Below are 25,110 nucleotides of genomic sequence, written 5' to 3'. Positions count from 1 at the left end.
TGGATTAGGAGCAGTGCTAATAAGCCAGGATAATATGTGAAATGTGCATTCGCAGAAGGCAGCATATTGGGAAGGATGAAGCTACGGAAGAATTGAAACACCAAAGATTAAAATTTTAAAACTGGGTCTTGTCAGATCAGAGCCACTGTAGGTCAGTGAGCACAGGGGTCATGGGTGAATGGGACAAGCGCGAGTTTAGATGCAAGCAACACTGTATTGGATGCTCTCAAGTTTATGGAGGGTATGAGACTTGCAGGGACACTACTGAAGTAAGTGAGTGGCGATCAAGCATGAATGAGGGTTTCAGCAACAGATTGACGGATACAGCAGTGGAGCCGAGCGATTTTGCAGCAACTAAAATAAGCAGTCTTGCAGTTTGATGCCTTGTATTCAGGCTTGTCTCACTCGGTTTGTTTGGTGTATTGAAGGTATATGTATGTGAAAGCCACTAGTTCATATTTCAAGAGGCTAATTTCATAATTCCCCTGGGTTACACCATTACGAGGCAGCGTAAATCAATTCCCAAGAAAATTGAACCAAAGACCCATCTGTAGAACACCAAATTAGTAACGAGAAGTTGATGATTTAAAAAATATATACATATTCTTTCACGGGATGTGGTTGTTGCTGGTTGGGCCAGCATTTATTGCCCATCCCTAATTGCCCTTGAGAAGGTGATGGTAAGCGGGTGAGTCAGCCTGGTGTAGTTATACCCACAGCGCTGTTAGGAAGGATGTTCTCGGATTTTGATACAGTGACAGTGAAGGAACGGAGATATATTTACAAATCAGGATGGTGTGCGACCTTGAAGGAGAATTTGCAGGTTCCCATTCATCTGCTGCCCTTGTTCTCCTAGGCCGCAGAGGTCATGGGTTTGTGTTATAAAATTATGGATTAGAGCTAGCTGAAGAAAAGCACTTGGTTATTCTGTTACAAAAAAAATGAACCAGAGTAACTGTTAGATTAATGAACATTTTTGAAACACCAGATGCATGAAGTATGCTTATAATTGATACATGACCTTTGATATGTTATAAGATGAAAAGTACTGCAGGACCAAACTGGGGTCATAATGAGTTTGCTCCGTATGGTTTGCTAATATTTTGAACAGGTTTAATAGCCTGCCTGGTTTCCGTGTTTGATACTGTTTCAAAAAAACGAATTATTTAAAAAAAAATGTATTGAGGTCCATAATCACATTTGATACCCCTGGTCATGGGAATTTCTTCTCATGCAAGATGATACATTTGAAATTACAAAATGTCATATGGTAACTGACGACTACTCAGTTGGACATGCTATAATTTGCCTGGTGGGGTTCATCATTTGCGAGGTTAGGGTAGCTTCTTGGAACCAGAACACTGCATCAAAGCTAATCAGCTCAAGAATTGATGGATACATTTCTGTAGGAATGCAGTTCCATCAGTATCTAGCAATTTATTTCAGGTGTGTTCCTCCATTTCACAGTGGAATTGGCCAACACCAGCATGGTAATGGCACTTCCACAACAAAGCATCAATTTGGATAGGTTAGTTACGTTGGTGCACAAGTGCCACAGATCACTCTCCCCCTCCCTCTCTTTCTCCAGAATCCAACAGAAGAAATGTTTGTGAAGATTTTCTTTTCATAGATTTTCCCCAACCAGTTTGTGTTTATTCTTGAGAGACAGCCGTTCTGTTAGTTTGTCCAGTGATCAACCAACCGGCTATAAATTTCATATGAATTAAGAATAATTTCCCATTTCTGTAATTAGGGAGGAATATAAATTTAGGCAAATTCTTGTTCATGGAAGCAATTGCAGACCAATTCAATCTTTCAGAATCAGAGCTGTGTAAATTGATGATTGTGTTTTATGGGAATTAATGGCAGGAATCAAAAAATGCAGTTATTTTGACATAATTTTAGTTTATTTTATCCTTTTCAATCCCCCCTCTTTGCTGTAATTCTTATAGTACCCCTCTTGATGCCTGTTTTGCAAACCAACTTCGCTTATATGTAATCAGTTTTTTTTGAATAAGTCTATTTCCAATTAGATTTTCAATTTCCCAGGGATAAAGAATTACTTAAGGCTCTTGTTGGAAATTTGCATAAAAGCCCTTTGTTCAAATGCAATGCATTAAGTGGCAAATAGACGGTCGGAATGTATGCAAGTGGAAATACAGTCACTCTGGAAGTTGACAGGTGTCATTGCTAATAAATACTTCGCTCACTAAAAATATCTTTGAGAAATTAAGCATTAAATTTATCAAGTTGCTTTCAGAGCTGCACTCCTGGAAGTAGTGAAAAGAGCTTATAGGAGACTAGAATACTAAGCATGGATTGCCAGTCTGGTAATAAACGACAAAACCTTTAAAGGATGCTGGTCACAGTGTCTCAGCTGCATTATCATGCAGTGGGCTTCTTGTGTAAAAGCTGAACAGATGTGCTGGATGTAAACCAGGATATCACTTATTTCGGAACAGGGAAAAAACAAATTTAATTAAAACTGCTTGTTTGCTTTACAAATTTTCCATATTAATATATTGTTGGATTTCAATGGAAAGACTTGCTTTGAATTAAGGGGACATGAGAATGGTTACCATGTAATTTGGTCCCAGGCTGTTGCAGTTCAAGCCTTCCAATCTCACTGTTTAACTTTATTCTTTGCCTTTTACCTCATACAATATGCATGATCTATGAAACCTACATTTGCATATTCCAATTATGGAACTGATTGCAATAAAAACAATTCTGAATAGAGTTCACACTTGGGGGGGAACGTGGCAATACTGAAACAACTGCACTCATTCCATGAGTTTCTTGTGCAGGTTGGTTTAAAGTCATGAACCTTTGCTGCTATTATCATTGTTTTTGTTTCATTTATATTATAAATTGCAATAAATTTGAACAATATGATTCCGATGGCTAATGCATAATTACCATTTTCTTTTGACTTTTCATTTGCATGATAGATGGCAGGTCTTCAGGTTGGAAGGAAGATTTACTCCATCAATGAGGATTTGGTTTTCCTTCGGCCACTTCTGGAAGTGGAGACCATTTTAAATCAGTTCCTTTGCAGTCGGAGGCCACTGAGGGTGCTGATTGCAACAAAACCCAAAGAGTGAGTCATTTCATGTGATCAATTACAGAAGCGTGTACAAAACGAGATTATGCCATTCAAGTGCTCCACATTAGTTACGTAATCGTAGCAAACTCTTCGTTCCTGTAAACTGCTTGCTATTTGGGCTTAAAATGAGATCATTGCAAACGATGCATTTTGACAGTTTCCTTATTGCAGTTGCTTTCGTCACAGCTTTGTTTGCTTTGGGGGCTGGGATTGGGGTTGAATGCTGGAATATTTCTATGTTCACAGTTGCTATTTACAAGTTTTTGATCAGTTACACTTAAGGTTCAAAATAAAACATTCTTTATGCTGAGTATACTATTTTCCATTTTAACCTTGGGTCTTACACAGCATTCCCAGTTTTGCTGGTGTGACTCTTTTCACTTCCTACATCTTCCACCATTACCTTAATGCTTGTTTACAAATGTCTGAAATGAAAATATTTTAAAAGAACAATTCTGTCATTGCAACTGGGAATCCAAGTCCAGGTCCCAAAGTTTGAAGGGCAATATGGTAGCTCAATGCACTTGCTATCAGCTACCCATCTTCCTTTTAGTAATTTTCAAAAGTTCTTCCCAGCCATACTTGTCACCATCCTGGGAGGTTAACATTGATCAGAGACTGAATTGGACCAGCCACATAAATACTGTGGCTAACAGCACAGGTCAGAGGCTGGGAATTCTGTGGCGAGTAACTTAACTCATCTCCTGCATCCCAAAAGCCTGCCTGGCATCTACAAGGCGCAAGTCAAAAACTTAGTGGAATCCTCTCCATCTGCCCTGTGTGAGTGTGACTCCAACAGCATTCAAGGACCGTAATACCATCCGGGACATGGCAATCTACTTGATCGGCACTCCATGCCAGGGTGACAAATTTGTGAGGGAAAAGCATGGGGGAAGTATGAGGGTGGGAAGAGGGGTAGACCTGACAAAACTGAGGAAAGGTGTGGGCAAGTTCTGCCCAGACTGATGAGGCTGGGGGTCATTGCATGGTGAGTCTTTGGGAGTGGGGTAGGGGGGGAATCCCTCTCCATGGGAGTGACACTCCTGTAGCAAAGTGCAATTTGTGTATACACAAGCATACTGCACATGCTTCTGAATCACAGATCTGAAAAACAGTACAAAGGCCATTCTGGCAACAAGCAATCTAGGACACTGGGTCAACACCCACCTTAAATATTTAACCCCTCCCTCTGTGGCAATCATGCCTACCAGATACAAATGCAATGCTGCAATTCGCCAAGCTTGCTTCAACAGTATCTTCATAATCTGCGACCTCTACCATCTGGAAGGACAAGGACAGTAGACGTATGAGAACATCACCATCTGCAAGTTGCCCCCCAAGCCATATACCATCCTAAATTGGAGCTACAACACAGTTCCACTCGATCAAAATTCTGGAACTTGCTTCCTAAACAGCTCAGTGTTACCTACAATGATGGACTGCAGCGGTTCAGGAAGACGGTGCTCTGGCACCTTCTCGGGAGCAAATGCTGGCCTTGCCAATAACTGAATTCCTTAAGTCCAGGGATGAAAACAGTGAACCGTGGTTACTGGGGGAGGATATCACAGATGAATTATTTCAGCTGAAGTTATGAAGAAACTTATCTAAATCAGTTGCTTTCGCCAAATTAGGGGGAGGGTCAACTATAGATTAACGCAGAAGAATGTGCCGAATGTCTCAAAAATGGGTGGTTAGAGCCCATGCCTCTTAAAGAAACCAACTGGTTTTCTTCTGTTTAATTAATTTGTATAATGATGTTGGAAATGCTGGGTAAAATATGCATTATGTTCCTTTGTGTTCTGTTCCGGTATAAATTTTGGCAGCAAAAATACTCAATATTCACCTGTATTGAGCATTCCCTTGGTGACATGACATGTAATTTGTTACACATTTTAACACACCTCCAATAGAATGCTTTCTCTCTGAAAATAGCTATAATTAAATCCTATTAAATGATGAAAAAAATATACCTTAATGCTTATACCTTGACACTTGAAGTTTAAACCAAAGCAAGTTATTCACAATCAGTTCTAACTTGCTGAAAACAGACCTGATTTTCAACTAAATGGAACTTTCAAAAGGTCTCGATTTAAGAATGAACCAAACCAATCAGACTCAAAATTATTGGGTGCTTAAAAGAGCTCTATGTGTTCTCTAACAAAATAGTCATTACACTTGGTTATTGTGCACATTTAATGATCCAAGTTTGCTTATTTGAACCTGTTCAAAACTTGTGCAGCGTTGATGCACCTTTTAGTAATTTTGGTTGGAAAGAGCCGTTATTGAAAGGTGACAATGCTTTTTATTAACACCAATCCTCTGGAAGTAGAGCCTAGATGTTTTTCCCTGATATGTGCAAATGATGCAGTGTCACATTTTGAAACCAGGCATGTTCTCCTGCAAATTGGTTTGCTAAATACTTAATCCTTGAAGGTGGTAGACCATTTATAATCGTTGGATGTAGCTTCACTATTTGGTTCATTTGGCCTCATCACAAACTGTTGCCATCAGCTCATTAACACACACTGCGAGGTACTCTTTCAGAATTGGCATTTGCAGTTGTTCCTGCACAATTAGATATTACGTACTTTAGACAGTCTTGAGTATTCAAACCTTGTGTTGGGATGAAGCTTTTATGTGGGATTCAAAACCTTCACTTGTGTTTTAACAAGCTGCTGTCCATGGCTTAGCTATTGATAGTAAGAAGTTTAACAACACCAGGTTAAAGTCCAACAGGTTTATTTGGTAGCAAAAGCTTTTGGCTTTTGCTACCAAATAAACCTGTTGGACTTTAACCTGGTGTTGTTAAACTTCTTACTGTGTTTACCCCAGTCCAACGCCGGCATCTCCACATCTTAGCTATTGATGCCAGTCTATAGAACATAGAACATAGAACATTACAGCACAGAACAGGCCCTTCGGCCCACGATGTTGTGCCGACCTTCATCTGAAACCAAGATCAAGCTATCCCACTCCCTACCATCCTGGTGTGCTCCATGTGCCTATCCAATAACCGCTTAAATGTTCCTAAAGTGTCTGACTCCACTATCACTGCAGGCAGTCCATTCCACACCCCAACCACTCTCTGCGTGAAGAACCTACCTCTGATATCCTTCCTATATCTCCCACCATGAACCCTATAGTTATGCCCCCTTGTAATAGCTCCATCCACCCGAGGAAATAGTCTTTGAACGTTCACTCGATCTATCCCCTTCATCATTTTATAAACCTCTATTAAGTCTCCCCTCAATCTCCTCCGCTCCAGAGAGAACAGCCCCAGCTCCCTCAACCTTTCCTCATAAGACCAACACTCCAAACCAGGCAGCATCCTGGTAAATCTCCTCTGCACTCTTTCCAGCGCTTCCACATCCTTCTTATAGTGAGGTGACCAGAACTGCACGCAATATTCCAAATGCGGTCTCACCAAGGTCCTGTACAGGTGCAGCATAACCCCACGGCTCTTAAACTCCAACCCCCTGTTAATAAAAGCTAACACACTATATGCCTTCTTCACAGCTCTATCCACTTGAGTGGCAACCTTTAGAGATCTGTGGATATGGACCCCAAGATCTCTCTGTTCCTCCACAGTCTTCAGAACCCTACCTTTGACCCTGTAATCCACATTTAAATTAGTCCTACCAAAATGAATCACCTCACATTTATCAGGGTTAAACTCCATTTGCCATTTTTCAGCCCAGCTTTGCATCCTATCTCTGTCTCTTTGCAGCCTACAACAGCCCTCCACCTCATCCACTACTCCACCAATCTTGGTGTCATCAGCAAATTTACTGATCCACCCTTCAGCCCCCTCCTCTAAGTCATTAATAAAAATCACAAAGAGCAGAGGACCAAGCACCGATCCCTACGGCACTCCGCTAGCAACCTGCCTCCAGTCCGAAAATTTTCCATCCACCACCACCCTCTGTCTTCGATCAGATAGCCAGTTACCTATCCAATCGGCCAACTTTCCCTCTATCCCACACCTCCTTACTTTCATCATAAGCCGACCATGGGGGACCTTATCAAACGCCTTACTAAAATCCATGTATATGACATCAACCGCCCTACCTTCATCAACACACCTAGTTACCTCCTCAAAAAATTCTATCAAATTTGTGAGGCACGATTTGCCCTTCACAAATCCGTGCTGACTATCCCGGATTAATCCGCATCTTTCTAAATGGTCGTAAATCCCATCCCTAAGGACCTGATTGCAAATCTCCTTCTGTTTGAAATCTTACGGCAACAGGACGTTGTCGGGAAGTCCTTGATGAGACACTTGGGGTGTGATTTTACGGCCTCGCTCGTCCCAAAAACGTAAAATTGCACCCAAGATCAATGGACCTTCCCATTGTCCGTCCCTCGCCTGCTTCGTTTCCTGTGGCGGGCGGGACGGTAAAATTCTGGCCTTGTTATCTAGAGGGAGTTGACAAATAGGAAGTTGAGATCAGCCAGCTGAATGTAGTTACTCAATGTTTATATTGCAATGTTGATGCAGGATAATCAAGGTTCCTGACTCTTTGGAAGGACTGAGCTTCCAGATACGTGGAGCTGCCCCGCCATTTGTTCATGCAGTTTTAAAAGGTAAGTTGGCAAGTTAACATTGAATTCTACAGATCTAAGGCAAAAAGTTGCCCTTGTTGCAATATCAACTGTTTGAAATGTTCACAGGCAATTATTATATGTGTTCTGTTAATTCACTTTAAAGATAACATAATGGTCCCTATTTTGTGGTGGGCAGTGACACTTGTGGCTGACGTTGAATAAAGTTGTGCGTGAACCTACTGCCAGTGATGAGAATTTTAGCTGTCTTGAGGGAGGTTTCCCTCCTGGCAGATGTTACAGTGAGGCCCAGTGTTGTGTTTTTAGAAAGATATAAAGGCAGCAATCATTAATAAGGGATTGTGTAAATGTGTTATGTGTTCATTTATTTACATTGGGTGCATAGGCACATTTATGCATGAATAGAAGATAACAGTACCAAAGCTGTGTGTAACTGTGTTCTGTCCACAGGCCAAAGTTAAACTGAGGCTGGATCACATGACACACTTCCCTTCCAGTGATAGCATGTTGCTATCCCTTAAAGGCATATTATAACACCCAGCAGTGCAGACCTGTGTGGATGAAATTGATAGGCACTTCTGGGCACAGCTTAGTTACAGCACTACAAAAACTGACCAAAATAAAAAGGCTGTTTTTGTAAAAAGGCATTGGAAAATCATATTTTAAATGGCATTGGAAAATCATTTTTATTTAAAAAAAATTATCCCTTATTTAAAGTTACAAAGTCAATGCGTAGAGTGGACAGGACAAGCCCTTAATACATATCTCCTTGCTTGTTCCAGAAACCAATTTCAATTCAAATTGAACCTAAACCAAGGGCCCAAGAGCAACATACAAGATCAAAGCTGACATAAAATGGTATTGCACCTGATCTTGGGTTTGATCTGACACTTGATCTTAGCCAAAAGGCCGAAAAGTGATGGAAAATCATTTTTAGTAGACCTAACTTTCGAAAAAGTTTAAAAATATATTATTTTGAAAGTGCTGTAATTTTGATTGAATGATGCTGAAAACTCATAGGATTGATTATTAAGCCTTAACATATGAAGCCTTTTCAAGATCTGTTAAAAATGTTACTTTGATGAATTTTAACTTGGAAAATGATGTGGGCTTTCTCATTAAGTAGTTGCAAATTGAGAGGAGGCTCCTTAGACCTAATACTGGTGTAAAATTGAAATGTAATTAACTTGGAATTGGCCCAAATTCCCACTGGTTCCTTAATTAGTGTTTGAAATACTGAACCCTCAGGAATAGTGTTGGTTGACACGGTGCAATTGTGGATTAGCTCACTATACTGTGCTTGTGTCCACTTCAAAGTTACAGGGCCTCTCCCACATCCAGTTGTGAACTCTAAACACATCGCTGCTACTGGCACTTAAAATCCACTCCAAGATAGGTTCAGAAGGCACACTTGGAACAGTGTCAATTAAATCATTGATTGACAAATGGAGAAAATTTGTTAAGTGCTTTGTTCGTTTCTTGTTTTATGAGAGAGATTTCTGATTAAGGTTTCTCCTGCCAACAACATTTCAAAATCCTGAGCTTTTCCTGACTGTGAAGTAGGGTAGAATGTTCTGATGATTTGTCAGTGTCTGTTCAGTGAGGGAAACTGGTCAGTAGCGCTCCAGCTGCAGACAAGTTTTCTCTCTAGATTCTCCGGCACTCTTTGCAAAGAACATCTGGGGTTTCTGCTATCACTGTGGCATAGCGGGGCCTGATCAGGGCATCATCTTTAAAGGGCGCACCAATCTGGACTAAAAATAAACTTTTTCACTTTCTCCCCCCCCAACTCTCCACACACACACACACACACACACACACACACACACACACACCGAGAGACACACAGAGAGACACAGACACACACACTTCCCAGGCATATCCCTTTGCTCCTGGTGGCGATGCTTACTTTTGTGTTCAGGGCAGGTTCCCTTGATTGCTTTGCGTCTTTAAATACCTGTTGTAAACCTCACCAACCTCAAGTATCAGTATTCAGTGGGGAGAAACATATGGTGAGGAAGCCCTTTTATTGCATTTAAATTTATTGAAATGAAGGACGGGCACCTCGTTACGTCACTGGCAAAGGATGTGGAAAATCGGAAAATGAGATCACGCCGGGCGAGTATCTCCTTTTCCAACTCTTACAAGATTTTGGGCCCGTATTTACATTGAGCGGCTAATGCGGGCTAAAAATCGCCCTCACAGTGTTCCATCCTCTCACCAAATGGAGGCAATTCTGAACAGGCATTAAGCAGCAGTTGCACAGGCTATGTGTGTACATTCCGACATGATGGAGGTTGGGGGCGCGGTGTAATACACTAGTTTACTTTTCTTTCTCTTTGCCTGCTTCTCGCTTTCACTTGAGCTTTACTTCCTGATCTGTACCGAGAACTTTGAGGAAGAACCCAAGTCCTACCACGGTGTCTTGACCAATGCACTGCTTTGCTGAAGCACTAGTTCCCATTCTTTCTGCCCAGTTAGAATGTGGGGGTTTTTTTTGTTTGCTAAACAGGATCTTGGAAACCTGGAACTGTGCTTAGCTTGCATTCTTCAAAAATGTGTCCGATTTTGGAAGTGTATTTAAATTGCTGTTACAGTTCTTGCATTGCATTTTTGTTTGCTTTTCCCTGCCCTTCGGAAATCATGGGATGACTTTCATCTTGGAGGTTGGAGACAGAGCCTCTCAAGCTCCAGCACTGATTGTCTTCAAACAACAACTTAGAAATTCATGGAAACAGATTAGTCACTAACCAAAGATGTGCGGGTTAGGTTGATTGGCCATGCTAAATTAATCCTAGTGTCAGGGGGATTAGCAGGGTAAATATGAGGGGTTATGGGAATAGGGCTTGGGTGGGATTATGGTCAGTGCAGATGCGATGGGCTGAATTACCTCTTTCTGCACTGTAGGGATCTTATGATTCATGCCTTTTGTGTATATTTCCTTTCTCTCTCACTCTCTCTCCTCCCACCCTCTCCATCTCTTCTGTTATTGTAGGGTTACACATTTGACAGATTCATGATCTTAATTGTGTTGCAAACCTATATATAACACAGTATGTTGATATATCAACACATCATGCCACTTAATTCACCCAATCCGTACAAGTTTCAACATGATTTACAATATTTTTTCCACCTGCTTTCTACTATTTACTAAAAAATTGTTAATTCGGGGCTTCAGTATAAAAGCTCAAAATGCAGCTTTTATAGTTCGACAATTGAGCTCACCTTAACTTTCAAATGCTTGGATGGTGACCTGCAATTTAACTTCCTTTGATCAATAAAAAGAAGTTTGAACTTGCAGAGAAATAGCATAATTGTAAGCAGGTGAGTAGGAGGTGCTGGGGTTTTATTGTTGGAAAAAAATGAAAGATGTTTCAGAAGTAGCAGACACATTGTGGGTGTTGCAAGTGAAGAAGCTTTTAAATGTTTTTATTTGTTTGAACAAATTTTTGATGTGCTTTCTTTTTGATTAATGTTGGCTGGGATCTCAACTTTATACTAAGTACATGGTGCAAAGCCCACATGCTTTCGTCAGATGTATTTCTGACTCGGGGTGGGTTGGGGGGAAACAATATTTAGTATTCAAATCAACATTAAGTATAGCGCACATAGCTTGTTGAACCATGACGAATGCGGTTAATGTTCACTTTTGTCACTATCAGTGTTGAATCCATTTTACTTTTTATGGTAAATATATTCTGTTCACCAAAACATTTCTTTAAACAATTTAAAATGCAGGTCTATATTGCTGCTGCTATTGCGTTCTTATATTTTTGTTTAAAATCTCCAGCAAGATTTAGGTTTGACTTGTGCAGTCTGGTTCAGATATGCATGTATCTGATCCAAGCATAAACTGTGATTAAAGCATAACATTTTAATGTGTCAAGTCATATCATATTTACCAGCATCTAGACTCCCTAATCCAGTAATAGTACTTGTCTACTCAATTCTGATGTAGACATAAGACTGTTCAAGTTATTCATTTCACATCGCCATCTACAGATTATTATCTTTGGATTGAAATTTCTGCTTGTTTTAAATCTGTGCTTTATTTGGTTTGGTGGTAAAGCATCCAAAGGTATTTCATTGCGGTATAATCAGCAATAATTAAATGTTAAGCTAAAGAATGATGTACTAAAAGAGGTAAAGGACACAAATGGTTTTACAAAGGTTTCAAGAGGCAGGAGGAGCATAGCAGTAGTTAGCCTCTTAATGCCGTCCTTACCTCGGTGTCTATTTACTTCTAATTGTGCCTCTGTTTAGTGCCTTAGGATATTCTTTTTGTTAAAGGCACTATATGATTGCAAGTTGTTGGTTGCTTTGTGAATCCTAGTGTGGGAGTGGATGTGTTCCCTGACAGAAGGAATGGCAAATTTGAGAGATTGAACCATCAGCATAAAAAACGCACAGAAAAGCATCAATACTAGCTCAGTGGTTTCAAAAAAAAGAGTGGCATGGATAATTGGGCCGAAGGGCTTGTTTCCATGTTGTAAGCCTCTATGACTACAGTTTCATTCCTTCCTTACTGAACAAAGCAGGTGTTCATCACATCTGCCTGATCCAGTGCCAAAACATTAATTTACACCTTCACCACTTTACTGTCGCAAGTTTCCAATGCTACTTTGCCAGTATCCTTGCACAGTCCTCCACAAGTTGCAGGCCATTCAGAATGCCTCCCTGCACAAACCCACCCCACATTCTCACCTGCACCAATTCCCATCATCCCTGTCCTCGTCAAACTCTACTGCTTTCCTGGATCTGAGAGATTTAATTTCAAGATTCCTGCAACACTTCTCCATTTCCCTCTCTGATCTTCTGCATGCTTCATTCCTTCAATGCCTGCTTGGTTCTGCTACACTGCTGGTGTTTCTCCTTTAGAGTCTGTGCTCCCACATTCTGGAACTCATTCTTAACTCCACCTTATCCATCCTCTTCCTGCCTTTCGGGTTCTACTTTCGCTGTAGATCCATTTTCCTTTCTTGAAACTGCTTGAGGTCCACTTATTTTCCAGAATGCTTTCAATCATTGAAATGTTTCTGTTTATACACAGTGCTATCAAAACGTAAGCTGGTGAAGGATGGTGCTCAGTGGAACAAGTGAGCTGTTGATTTCCGATTGTTAACAAAAACATTAAGTAAGGAGCAGGCCTTTGGGCCCCTCAAGTCTGCTCTGCCGTTCAATAAAATCACAGTTGATCTGACCTTTGCTTCAACTCTATTTACTTGCCTGCCTCCCAAAACCTTGCACTGAATTGTAGATTTTAAAAGCTGTAACTCATTCTTGGGTATGTTCCTCCATTGCTCCACTGATCAAGAATTCCAAAAATGAACAGGCCTCTAAAAGAAGAAATCTCTCTTCATCATGTTCTTGACTAAGTGACCCTTTATTCTGAAACTGTGCCCTCCAGTTCTAGATTCCCACACAAGGGGAAACATTCTCTTAATAGCTACCCTATCAAGCCCCCTCCAGAGTCTTGTATATTTTGACAAGATCACCCCTCGGTCTTCTAAACACCAACGAATATAGGCTAAACTGCTTAGCCTTTCCTCTTAAGACAGCCCCATCCTCCCAGGAATCAAGCTACGAACCTTCCCTGAACTTCTTCCAATTCAAGTATATCCCTCAATAAATAAGGAGACCAGAATGGTTAAGCATATTCTTGTTGTGATTTCACAAGTGCGCTGTACAGTTTTGACACGACTTCCCTCCTTTTATCATCCCTCGCAATAAAGGCCAACATTTCATTTACTGCCCTATTGGCATGCTAACCTTTTGTGATGAATGTACGTGGGCACCCAGATCCTTCTGTATCACAACATTCTGCCATCTCTCCCCATTAAAAAAAAATGCTTCTCCTTTCTTGCTGCCAAAGTGGACAACCTCACAATTTCCCATATTACACTTCATCTGTCAAAGTTTTGCCCGCCAACCTAACCTATCTGTATCCATTTGCAGATTTTGTGTCCTCCTCTCAACTTGCTTACTCACCTATCTTTGTATCATTGGCAACTTTGGCTACCATACCCTCTGTCCCTTCATCTAAGTCATTATTATAGATTGTAAATAGTTGATGCCCCAGCGCTGATCTTTCTGGTGCTCTACTAATTGCAGCTAACTAATCTAAAAACAATCGCCTATTTACCCTGATTCTTTGTTTTCTGTTAGCTAGCCAATGCTCTGTCCATGTTAATGCATTACCCAGAACAGCACGAGCTCTTATCTTGTGAATATTTCTTTAAATGTTTGCCAGTGCTTCTCTACCTTCTTATCTTTAGCCTATTTTCTGAGGCTACTTTAGCCAAATTTGTCAATAACTTTTCAGCTTAAATTTGAAACACTGAACTTAAGTTTAGTGTAGTTTCAGACCCAAGTTTCTCACCTTCAAACTGAAATTCTAGCACATTGTGACCTCTGTTGCCTAGAGGGTCTTTTACTATGAAATAAATAATGCTGTCTCATTACACATTATCAAGTCTAATATAGTCTGTTCCCTGTTTGGTCGCACAATGGATTCTTTGAAGAAATATTTCCAAATGCACTCTGTAAACTTGCCCTCAATTCTGCTTTTGCCAATTTGAATTGTCCAATATATGTGAGCATCAAAATCACCCAAGGTCATTGCAACATCTTTCTTGTATCTAGAAATAATGGGGCTTGTATACTCTGTCCTACAGTATAGTTACTGTTAGGGACCCTATAAATTACTCCCATGAGTGACTTCTTTTTCCTTTGCTATTGCTTATCTCCATGCAAGCTCATTCTGCATGTTAGTCTTCCGAGCCAGTATAATTTCTCACTATCCTGCCAATTTCTTCCATCATTAACAGAGCTACCCTTTCCTTTCTCCTTATCTTTTTGAGAAGAGGTACTCTTGAATGTTCAGTTTTCATCTTGAGCTGGAAAAGGAAAGCTGCTCACAGGTGATGCTATGCTTGTTGTTAATGTAGGGAAAGGAATCTAGAGACTAAATAAGAACCTGTTGAGGTTTGTACATTGCAACGGATTGTCCTATTAGAATCCTATATACTAGATGAGTGTGTTTTATGCAATCAAATGCGTGTCTTGCCAAACTGCTCTTTGTCACAACAGGTTACAGTAAATAAGTAACACAATGTTGGGAGTTGATAAATTTATCCAGAAAATTTAACCAAAATGAATCATTTAAAAACAAATCCTTGTGCAACAGACTGCAGCAGGATATTGCAAAATACAGGCCAAGAAAACAGTATTGTATAATGGTAAGAGCTATTTATATAGAGACGTATGAACACCAGGATTCCCAGAACCATTGACTGAAAACTATATGTCCCAAGGCTCCATTTTCCAAAAATGCCAAACTTCTGGAAGAAGTTTAACAACACCAGGTTAAAGTCCAACAGGTTTATTTGGTAGCAAAAGCCACACAAGCTTGTGTGGCTTTTGCTACCAAATAAACCTGTTGGACTTTAACCTGGTGTTGTTAAACTTCTTACTGTGTTTACCCCAGTCCAACGCCGGCATCTCCACATCAAAACTTCTGGAACACAGTGGGTGTGATGGGCGAGAGGAGATTGTGCGAATCTACTTCTACCGAGGCTACGCTTGTGATTGGTTTGGGTTTCAGAGGTAAAACATGCACTTTCAAAGTGCATGTTGTCCCTCTGCAATACAACCCTATTGTGGAATATTATAAAACATATGAGTAGCTTACAGAGCAGACAATTATCCACGTATTATCAAGATTTCACATGCCCATGAGGAGGTCAGTCATGATGTGTCCTCGTGCTAAAAGCTACACAGCTGTTGGGCTGTTTTATTCCTTCTCCTCCCTTTTCCTTTCTCTCTTCCCACTCCTCGCACACGAATGGGTTTGAACATTCCATCTTTATGAATGAATGTGAAGTACTCCAAACGCATTGAGGAAGCAAAAAGTGGTGTAAGCTGGGTCGAATCTTCATGCATTATTTATGCTCACAACGCGGGTGTGTTTTGACTTCATCCTCTTTCTCCACCTAGTGTGTGAGTGAGTGTGTGCATGTGAACTGCGGGTATAGAGATTGGGCAGAATTATTCAGGCCTGCATGTAATACTTTTCATAGCACAGGTTGGCAGAAAGAAAAAGTTTACTGTCTTCCATTCATGGACTTTTGGTTCATTAACGTCATTTAGTTGAGGTCCAGGACTGCGTTCATTTTATTTTAGTACCCAGTGTTTATATTTTGAAACTTCTACTTTTAAGCGATAAGTGAGAAATAATCATGCATGAAATCCAGTTCTGGAGAATGTTTACGGCACAGTAGCACAGTGGTTAGCACTGCTGCCTCTCAGCGGCAGGGACCCGGGTTTAAATCCAGCCTCGAATCACTGTCTGTGGGAGTTTGCACGTTCTCCCTGTGTCTGCATGGGTTTCCTCCAGTGCTCCGGTTTCCTCCCACAGTCCAAAGATGTGCGGGTTAGGTTGATTGACCATGCTAAATTGTCCCTAGTGTCAGGGGATTAGCAGGGTAAATATGAGGGGTTACGGGAATAGGGCCTGGGTGGGATTGTGGTCGGTGCAGACTTGATAGGCTGAATGGCCTGCTTCTGCATCTAGGGATTCTATGATTCCTATTGGTAATGGGGGAAATTTTGCCTTTACTAATTATACAATGTACTCAATATAACTGACTGGGCACGTTTAAGTGGATAAGGTGTTGGAATAGAAATCTGAGGGCAGAGTGCTTTCCGTTAAAGGTAAATTTCACCTAGAAATATATTTTATGTTGCAAATATTTTCTGTATCCAATGCAACTTTGATGGTTGACCATCCTGGGCAGTTGCTACCAGCTGGAAATTTGGCATAATCAAGTTAGTAGGATGCTATCCAATGTCTATTTTCGGATAATGCACTGTTTGTGCACTGAGTGATTTGCTACTGAAATGTTGATTATCTTGCAGGGTCTGGAGCTGCAGCAGCTGGGCTTCTCCCTGGCCAGTGTATTCTGAAAGTAAATGGGAATAATGTCAGCAAGGAGAACTACACTGAAGTACTTGAACACTTCAGTGCATACAGAAAAAATCCTCAGCATCTACTGGTAAGTCGCAGTAATATCGGATGCAATCGTGGGCTTTTGCTCTAATTAGGTGCTAATGCATTGGTCTAAGCCACTGTATCATTGTAAATAAATTAAATAATATGTTTCAATTCCTCTACACACAGCTAATCAGAGCAACTTGTCCTCTTTCCCCCACTTTCCGCAGGTGCAAGTGAATTGAGTTTTGAACTGTTTTTAATGTTCTGGGAGAATAATAAACAATGAAACTAAAGGTTGTGTTGTGTTGGGATTTTAAAGCAGTGTTCAATGCAGTGCTGGAATCAGGCTTTGCTTTCTCAAGTGTGTCATCTCTACTTATTAAATTTATTAATGGGGCGGCACGATGGCATAGTGGCTAGCACTGCAGCCTCACAGCGCCAGAGACCCGTGTTCCTTGCACGACTGTCCGTGTGAAGTCCGCATGTTCTCCCCCTGTTTACATGGGTTTCCTCCAGGTACTCCAGTTTCCTCCCACAGTCCGAAAGATGCGCTGGTTAGGTGCATTGGCCATGCTAAATACTCCCTCAATGTACCCGAACAGGCGCAGGAGTGTGGCGACTAGGGGGTTTTCACTGTAATTTCATTGCAGTGTTAATGTATGCCAACTCGTGGCACTAATAAATAAACTTTAAATAGTCCAAAAGACTTGCGGGTTAGGTGGATTAGACATGATCAATGTGCGGGCTTATGGGAATAGGGCAGGGGAGTGGGCCTAGGTAGAGTGCTCTTTCGGAGAATCGGTGCAAACTCGATGGACCGAATGGTCGCGCACTGTGGGGATTCTATGGATTGAATGCTCCATTTGTTGCCCATTCCTAGCTGCCTTGAGGTGGAGGACCAGCTTGAATCACAGCTGATGTTGTCCTCACAAGACTTTTTAATATGGAATGTTCTCCAATAACGATTAATGATTTGGCATTATATCGTCAGTCAGGGTGGTAAGTAGAATCATAGAATCCCTACAGTGTAGAAGGAGGCCATCTGGCCCATCTAGTCTGCACCGACCACAATCCCATCCCAGGAGCTATTCCCATAACCTCACATATTTACCCTGCTAATCACCCTGGCACTAGGGTCAATTTAGCATGGGCAATTAACCTCATCCGCACATTTTTGGACTGTGGCAGGAAACCGGAGCATCTGGAGGAAACCCATGCAGATATGGGGAAAACGTGCAAACTCCACACACACTGACTTGAGGCCGGAATTGAACCCGGGTCCCTGGTGCTGTGAAGTAGCAGTGCTAACCACTGTGCCACCGTGCCGCCCACAAGTGACTTGGATTTGTGCTGCTTTATATCAAGAAAGTGGAATTGTGAAGCAGTCCAATCTGGTTGTAGGGGTTCGAGAGATTACCTGGAGCTAGGTGATGTTGCAAAGTTTGGAAGTGGGGCATTGCCAAGCAAGCCACCTAACTTGTTGTTCAGTGCTTCTAAAGCCCTTGAGTGACTGAACAGCAGTTATTGGCTAAGAATTGGGAGGTGTTCACTGGTTTGTCTTATCAGGCAGAGAACTGTTTGGGCTCTGCAATAGCTACGGGATTGTGGGAGGGGATGGGTTGCATTTGATCAAACAAAATAATGCTGATGTAATGTGTCACTGTTAACTCTGCATTTAGACCATTGCATTTTATATCACTGATACTGTTTTCAGTATGTATTTTGATAAATGTGGAATTGTATTTGAACCAGCAGCATCATTTTTGTTATTTCTACACAACTGAATATAATTGAAGAGGTAATACCTGTTTAACTCCCAGTTGTGAGAAACAACTTTGTATATTTTGTATCATCTTTGCAGCCTATTTCTGTACTTTTATACAATAATGGAGATCCTTGCCCTATTCCCTTGTTTTCTTTGAGAGAGAATATGCTTAAAAGTGCAAACAACATAAAGCATATATATATCTCTATAAAGCATTTAGACAGTTACATGGGTAAGATGGGTATAGAGGGATATGGGCCAAATGTGAGCAAGTGGGATTAGCTTAGGGGTTTTAAAAAAAAGGGTGGCATGGACAAGTTGGGCCAAAGGGCCTGTTTCCATGCTGTAAACCTCTATGACTCTAACATGAATGGAAACGTGTCAGTTTGTCTGAAGCAATAAGTATTATTTTCAATCAGCAAAGTTCAAAGATACTGCATCACACCTTCTGTAGAATCCTAGCCTAATGACCCACAACTAAAATCACATGTAGCATTTATTTAGTGCTTTTGACCACAGGACATCTCAAAGCTAGTGAAGTCATTTTGAAGTGTAATTATTATTGTAGTGCAGGAAACACGGTAACCAATTTGCCCTCAGCAAACTCCCACAAACAGCGATGTGATGGTAACCAGGTAATCCTTTGTGTGTGACTTTGACTTAGAGATAAATATTTAATGTAATGTGTTTTATGAAACACTAACCTATTTGCACTGTCCAGCTAACACATTTTGTCGCCACTGTTTGTTTTAGGGTGCATATACAGGTATCTCACATGATATCATTTATGTTTTTGATGATATCTATTTTCCTGATATTTATGGCACCAGAATAAGATCTGTTTGACCACTCAAACAGAAATATTTATCTCTTTCCCCTTCCTACCCACCTCCATCATGGGAAAAACCAAACTCTCGTGTTTAAAAACCCTATCAGTTGTATTTTTAATTTTTTTTTACTTTTCTATTTTTCCCTTCATTCTCCTTTAAGTAGCTCTGGTTTGACTAAAAGTATTAAACAGTTTTAAATTCTGATTTCTTAATCAGCTAATCTTTCTCTCCACCCTATCTGTAACTGTAACACTACATTCTGCACCCTCTCCTTTCCTTCTCCCCTATGTACTCTACGAACGGTATGTTTTATCTATATAGTGTGCAAGAAACAATACTTTTCACTGTATCCCAATATCTGTGATAATGATAAATTAGATCAAATCGGCTTTGTATAAAGGCTTGATTATAGTAAATGCCAGTGATAGTTTAGAGTTTATTTATTATTGTCACAAGTAGGCTTACATTAACACTGCAATGTAGTTGCTGTGAAAATCCCCTAGTCGCTACACTCCGGCACATGTTCGGTGAATTTAGTATGGTCAGTGCACCTAATCAGCACGTCATTCGGACTGTGGGAGGAAGCCGGAGCACCTGGAGGAAATCCACACAGACACTGGGAGAACGTGCAGACTCCACACAGACAGTGACCCAAGTCGGGAATCGAACCCAGGTCCCTGGTGCTGTGAGGCAGCAGTGTTAAGCACTGTGCGGCCGTGCCGCCCATGTTGACCAAGAAAAATAAAAAAACACTTTGCTCGTTATTTTAAAACTAAGTTGGCTTGAACAAGTCTGTCACGTCTGAGTCTAATGAAAAGTGTGAACAATCTTAATACATTCTTGCTCTCATTTCTCAAAGGGAACAAATTGCAGTCAGTGGATATACAGGACTGTTGATGATGTGGATGACAGGACGCGAAGAAAACTCAGCACCGATTGTCTTTGCAGTATTTCTGATCTATCATTGCATGATAAGCTGTTAGATGGTTCAGCCAGTCAAACAAAAGCACTTGATCATATCAGCGAGAGCAAACAGGAGGCAGGTATGTTGTGGTTAATTGCAAACGGAACCTGTCTGACTAAACCGTTTATTTTTCAAGAAGCCATCAGTGTGTTTTTCTGTTTATTTATGTTTTAGCATATCCCTTCCACAGAGTTTAAAATGTACTTAGATTGGTTGGCTGATGGTAACACGAGCCACATAATTTCTGTTTGAGTTGCTTTAATCCATGTGTAGAACCACAAAGTTGAATGTGAGGAATAAAACTGGTTGAGGTAAAGTTTTTTTTAGTTCTGTTTACGTAACTGGCTTCAGGCATATTTGTTGGCCATGCCATTTCGAGGCCTGTGCATCAGACATGTTGTTAATCTAAAGAAAGTTCAGCTGCAATGTATTGGCATTTTCTGACCAATATCTAGGAAATGTAAACTTTTCATGCACTGATCCATGAAGTGTGAATGGATTGTGCACCTTGGCAGTGGCTTTGATGTTTAGTCAGCCTTTACAGCTGCTGTTTGCAAAGGAAGATGGTAAACCACTTCTGTTTTCAACTGTAAGCTGTGTTTGTTTTGTATAGGAACCATGGTCAGACCGCAGTTGCATGCAACTTGGATCCCTCGCAACCGGCTGATCGGGGCTGCAACTCAGTAAAACTGACTGGGAGGGGAAGGCCCATTTTTCAGTGGGTTTTACTGGCTTCCAATCCAGGCAGTTTCACTGTCAGCCTGCAGCCAGCTGTGAGGGGCTCGTGCTTTGGCAACCAGCTGCATTAACCAGGTCCTGTGGATTTGTAAAAGCAGCTGATGTTGCTGTTGGATTACAAATACAAGCCTGGGACTGGTAATTGACATTTTTTCCCGATGCAGAGCTAAACTCCCTGAGCAACTTTTTAAAAAAAATTGTCATGAGGGAATTGTGGAGGTGGGGAGGGAAAGTGGTGATCTCTCCTGATCTGGAGTGAAAGATGTTCATAAGATTTGTCCATTTGGTACGAGGCCAACTATTGGAATCCTTGAATTGGGGCTCTTGGGAGGCAGATCATCACTATAGAATCCCTACAGTGCAGAAGGAGGCCATTCGACCTATTGAGTCTGCACCGACCACAATCCCACCCAGGCCCTATTCCCGTAACCCTACATATTTACCCTGCCAATCCCCCTGACACTAGGGTCAATTTAACATGGCCAATCAACCTAACCCGCACATCTTTGGGAGTGTGGGAGGAAATTGGAACACCCGGACGAAACCCACGGGGAGAATGTGCAGTCTCCGCACAGACAGTGACCCGAAGCTGGAATTGAACCAGGGTCACTGTGCCACTGTGCCGCATCTACCTGACTTTTTAAAGGGTGTGTGAAAACCTGCCTCTACCACCCTCTCTGTCCTAGGTAGGCTACAAACTCCCCTGGGTGCTGCATTTTTGTCAATGAACAGTTTTCAAGTCATTACTTACATTATACTGAAAATTTCTCCTGACAAACTGACAAAGCTGAGATTTTCAGTGCATGTGCCGTTCCATGTCCTTTCACACATATTGGAGTGAACATTGGTTCGCTCACTTCTGGTTTAGGCAGTGGTCCCGATAAATTCATGGATTGGTTCTAATCGAGCTTCTTGATTCTCAAATTCTTTCAACTCCTCAATAAAATGATGTTCTTCTGGTTTGTATAAGAAAACCGCTCATGATAACTCTCAAACTGAATGAAAATTATACTTGGTTTGGCTAATTCTGTTAACTTAATTTGGGCCTAAACAAATTTTCAGTGAGGCCTACTTTAAAATTGTAAAAATCTAATTGCAGTTTCTAATTGAACTTGAACGTAACAAGTGAATAATTGAGTTTGTTTTCAGGTAGTCAGTCTTTTAACCCATAAAAGGCAATCACTTATTGATCCTTGCAGAGCTGCAGTCGAACACTGATGGGGTGACCTCTCATATCAACATGACTGTGGATAATGTACATTTGGAGCATGGTGTTGTCTATGAGTACGTCAGCACAGCGGGGATAAAATGTCACGTCAAAGAAAAAATGGTGGAGCCGAAGGGATGTTTCAATTTAACTGCAAAGGTGCGGATTATTCAATTATACTTCAAGGACTGATTTCCTGTGTTAGTTAATGGAGTAGTGATATATTTTACATTATTGGGCAAGACCATATATAAATCACATTTATATAATGGAGCTGGGATGTTTTGAAATGCAAAGCCTCTGTTTAACTTTAAATCAATTAAGATGAAAAATGTGTTGCTATCATGTGTTGCCAGTCCCTGCTGTGGATGGGTGGACTGGAAGAAGGACAAAGTGGAGGAGAAACAGCCATTCTTTAAATTGGGTGGAGAGGTTGCTGTGGGAGAGGTAGGGGGAGTGGGGTAGGTGCTGTGGGAGAGGTAGGGGGGTGGGAAAGGTGCTGTGGGAGAGGTGGGGGGAGTAGGAAAGGTGCGTGGGAGAGTTAGGGGGAGTGGGGTAAGTGCTGTGGGAGAGGTAGGGGGAGTGGGGTAGGTGCTGAGGGAGAGGTAGGGGGAGTGGGGTAGGTGCTGTGGGAGAGGTAGGGGGAGTGGGGTAGGTGCTGTGGGAGAGGTAGGGGGAGTGGGAAAGGTGCTATTGGAGAGGTGGGGGGAGTGGGGTAGGTGCTGTGGGAAAGGTAGGGGGAGTGGGGTAGGTGCTGGGGGAGAGGTAGGGGGAGTGGGGAAGGTGCTGGGGGAGAGGTAGGGGGAATGGGGTAGGTGCTGTGGGAGAGGTGGGGGGAGTGGGAACGGTGCTGTGGGAGAGGTGGGGGGAGTGGGGTAGGTGCTGTGGGAGGTGGGGGGAGTGGGAACGGTGCTGTTGGAGAGGTGGGGGGAGTGGGGTAGGTGCTGTGGGAGAGGTGGGGGGAGTGGGGTAGGTGCTGTGGGAGAGGTGGGGGGAGTGGGGAAGGTGCTGTGGGAGAGGTAGGGGGAATGGGAATGGTTCTGTGGGAGAGGTGGGGGGAATGGGAAAGGTTCTGTGGGAGAGGTGGGGGGAATGGGAAAGGTTCTGTGGGAGAGGTGGGGGCAGTGGGGAATGTGCTGTCGGAGAGGTCGGGAAGAAAGGCGGACAGTTGTGGGGCTCCAGAGGCCAAATAATTTTATACAAATTTTACTTTGAGCCCTAGCCATAGAGTGGTTTGGAAATGTGGGTGCCAAGCTGAGCTTAGGATAATGTGCCCTGTGAAAAATGGTTCAAAGACGTGCAGTGCAGGAGTTTGGGCTATAGTTTCAGGGTGAATATCATACTGTTATTGATAGGATACTGGGATATTACACCTAATGCTGCTAGCTGCATAGAGGGGCCCTGAGTGGTAACAGTATTATTCTTAATTACTGGTGTAATTTTGTTGAGCTGCTGTCAGTTACTGGTTGAATCGAGGTTTTTCCCACTGCTGGTTTCTGCCTCCCAGGACACCCCTTGCCCTCACCCCATCTTTCCAACTCTCTCTCTCTCTCTCTCACTCACTCACTCACACTCTCTCTCTCTCTCTCTTTTTTCTCTCTTTTTCTCTCTTTTCTCTCTCATTTTCTCTCTCTCTTGTTTTCTCTCTTGTTTTCTCTCTTGTTTTCTCTCTTTTTTTCTCTTTTCTCTCTTTTTCTCTCTTTTCCTCTCTCTCTCGTTTTCTCTCTCTCGTTTTCTCTCGTTTTCTCTCTCTTATTTTCTCTCTCTCTCTTTCTCTCTCTTTTTCTCTCTCTCTTTCTTTTTCTCTCTCTCTCTTTCTCTCTCTTTCTCTCTCTTTTTCTCTCTCTCTTTGTCTATCTCTTTTTCTATCTCTTTTTCTATCTCTTTTTCTATCTCTTTTTCTATCTCTTTTTCTATCTCTTTTTCTATCTCTTTTTCTATCTCTTTTTCTATCTCTTTTTCTATCTCTTTTTCTTTCTCTTTTTCTTTCTCTTTTTCATCTTGGTCCTCTGAGCATCTTGGCTTGGTGCTGTCAGCTGTTGTGTGCGTGTGTACACTGGAGGGGGAGTAGATCGCTTGGCCCCTAGATCTTGCTTCACGATTCAATAAGATCATCAGTGAAGATACTCCACCACACAAGGCCCAACCTCTATAAGGCAGATGCAACAGTGTGAGCAGACATCAGGTTGTCAAGATGTCACATTTTAAAATCCCTTGGCCTGCTTCCAACAAGCATTGGCAGCTTTCCTGAGTTTTGGTATCACTAGCAATTAGTGTGCGGTTGCATCATGTGAGAAAATGGATAAATCTGATGGTCTTGCCAGATTGTTTTGTATTTTATGCAATTGCACATACACAATTGCTTTCAAGATTTGCCAGCCAAAATTATTCTGCCAGTGACTGAGGTAGCTTTGATTGCCAATAAAGTGAATGGGATTTCCCCACTATATCAAAGGTGAACTCCATTATGTGCCGTGTTTACATGTTTATAGTAAAAGAATATTCAAGTACAAGCGCAATATTCTGCTTCCAATCAAGTTTGAATGTTAACTTTTGCATTTTGGAAAGCTTTTTCTTATTCTGCATTGAAAAATGTTACCAAAGCCCCCACCTCTCCTGTCACCTAACTGGCCTAACTGTTCTGTAATGTTCCCATGATAAATATTCCAACAGAATTTTCTTCCGATGGGTGCTTGTTTTGTTGTTCTAAAGGCCTCATTAACTAACTTTGCTTACGTTGCCAGATTTTAGAGGCTTTAGCAGCAGATGACTGTCAGTTTGTGAAGAACTGCAGAGGATTGATATCTTCCAGGAATTCCCTTATCTTTAAGCCTCAATTTGAATTCCGACATCTGTGTGAGACCAAGCTCGGCATCATTGGCAAGCGAATTGCCAATTATTCCAAGGTACATAACAGCAAATTTGTTTGCTAGATCATAGAA

At 41.6% G+C, this 25,110-nt stretch overlaps 1 protein-coding gene across 1 annotated transcript in view; it reads left to right on the top strand.

Moving 5' to 3' along the window:
• The window catches only part of prex1 (phosphatidylinositol-3,4,5-trisphosphate-dependent Rac exchange factor 1), a 204,203-nt gene that overhangs the window by 129,890 nt on the left and 49,203 nt on the right, over nucleotides 1-25,110 (top strand). Inside the window, exons 18-23 of the mRNA XM_078236543.1 lie at nucleotides 2,952-3,100; nucleotides 7,605-7,690; nucleotides 16,589-16,725; nucleotides 20,119-20,302; nucleotides 22,161-22,327; nucleotides 24,913-25,074. Coding sequence (XP_078092669.1) covers nucleotides 2,952-3,100; nucleotides 7,605-7,690; nucleotides 16,589-16,725; nucleotides 20,119-20,302; nucleotides 22,161-22,327; nucleotides 24,913-25,074 — 885 coding nt within the window. The remainder of the gene's footprint in view (nucleotides 1-2,951; nucleotides 3,101-7,604; nucleotides 7,691-16,588; nucleotides 16,726-20,118; nucleotides 20,303-22,160; nucleotides 22,328-24,912; nucleotides 25,075-25,110) is intronic.

Source organism: Mustelus asterias, chromosome 20, assembly GCF_964213995.1.
Source record: "Mustelus asterias chromosome 20, sMusAst1.hap1.1, whole genome shotgun sequence".
Classification (NCBI taxonomy): Eukaryota; Metazoa; Chordata; class Chondrichthyes; order Carcharhiniformes; family Triakidae; genus Mustelus; species Mustelus asterias.
Note: the sequence above shows the minus strand (reverse complement) of the source record. Positions and strands in the feature narration are given on the sequence as shown.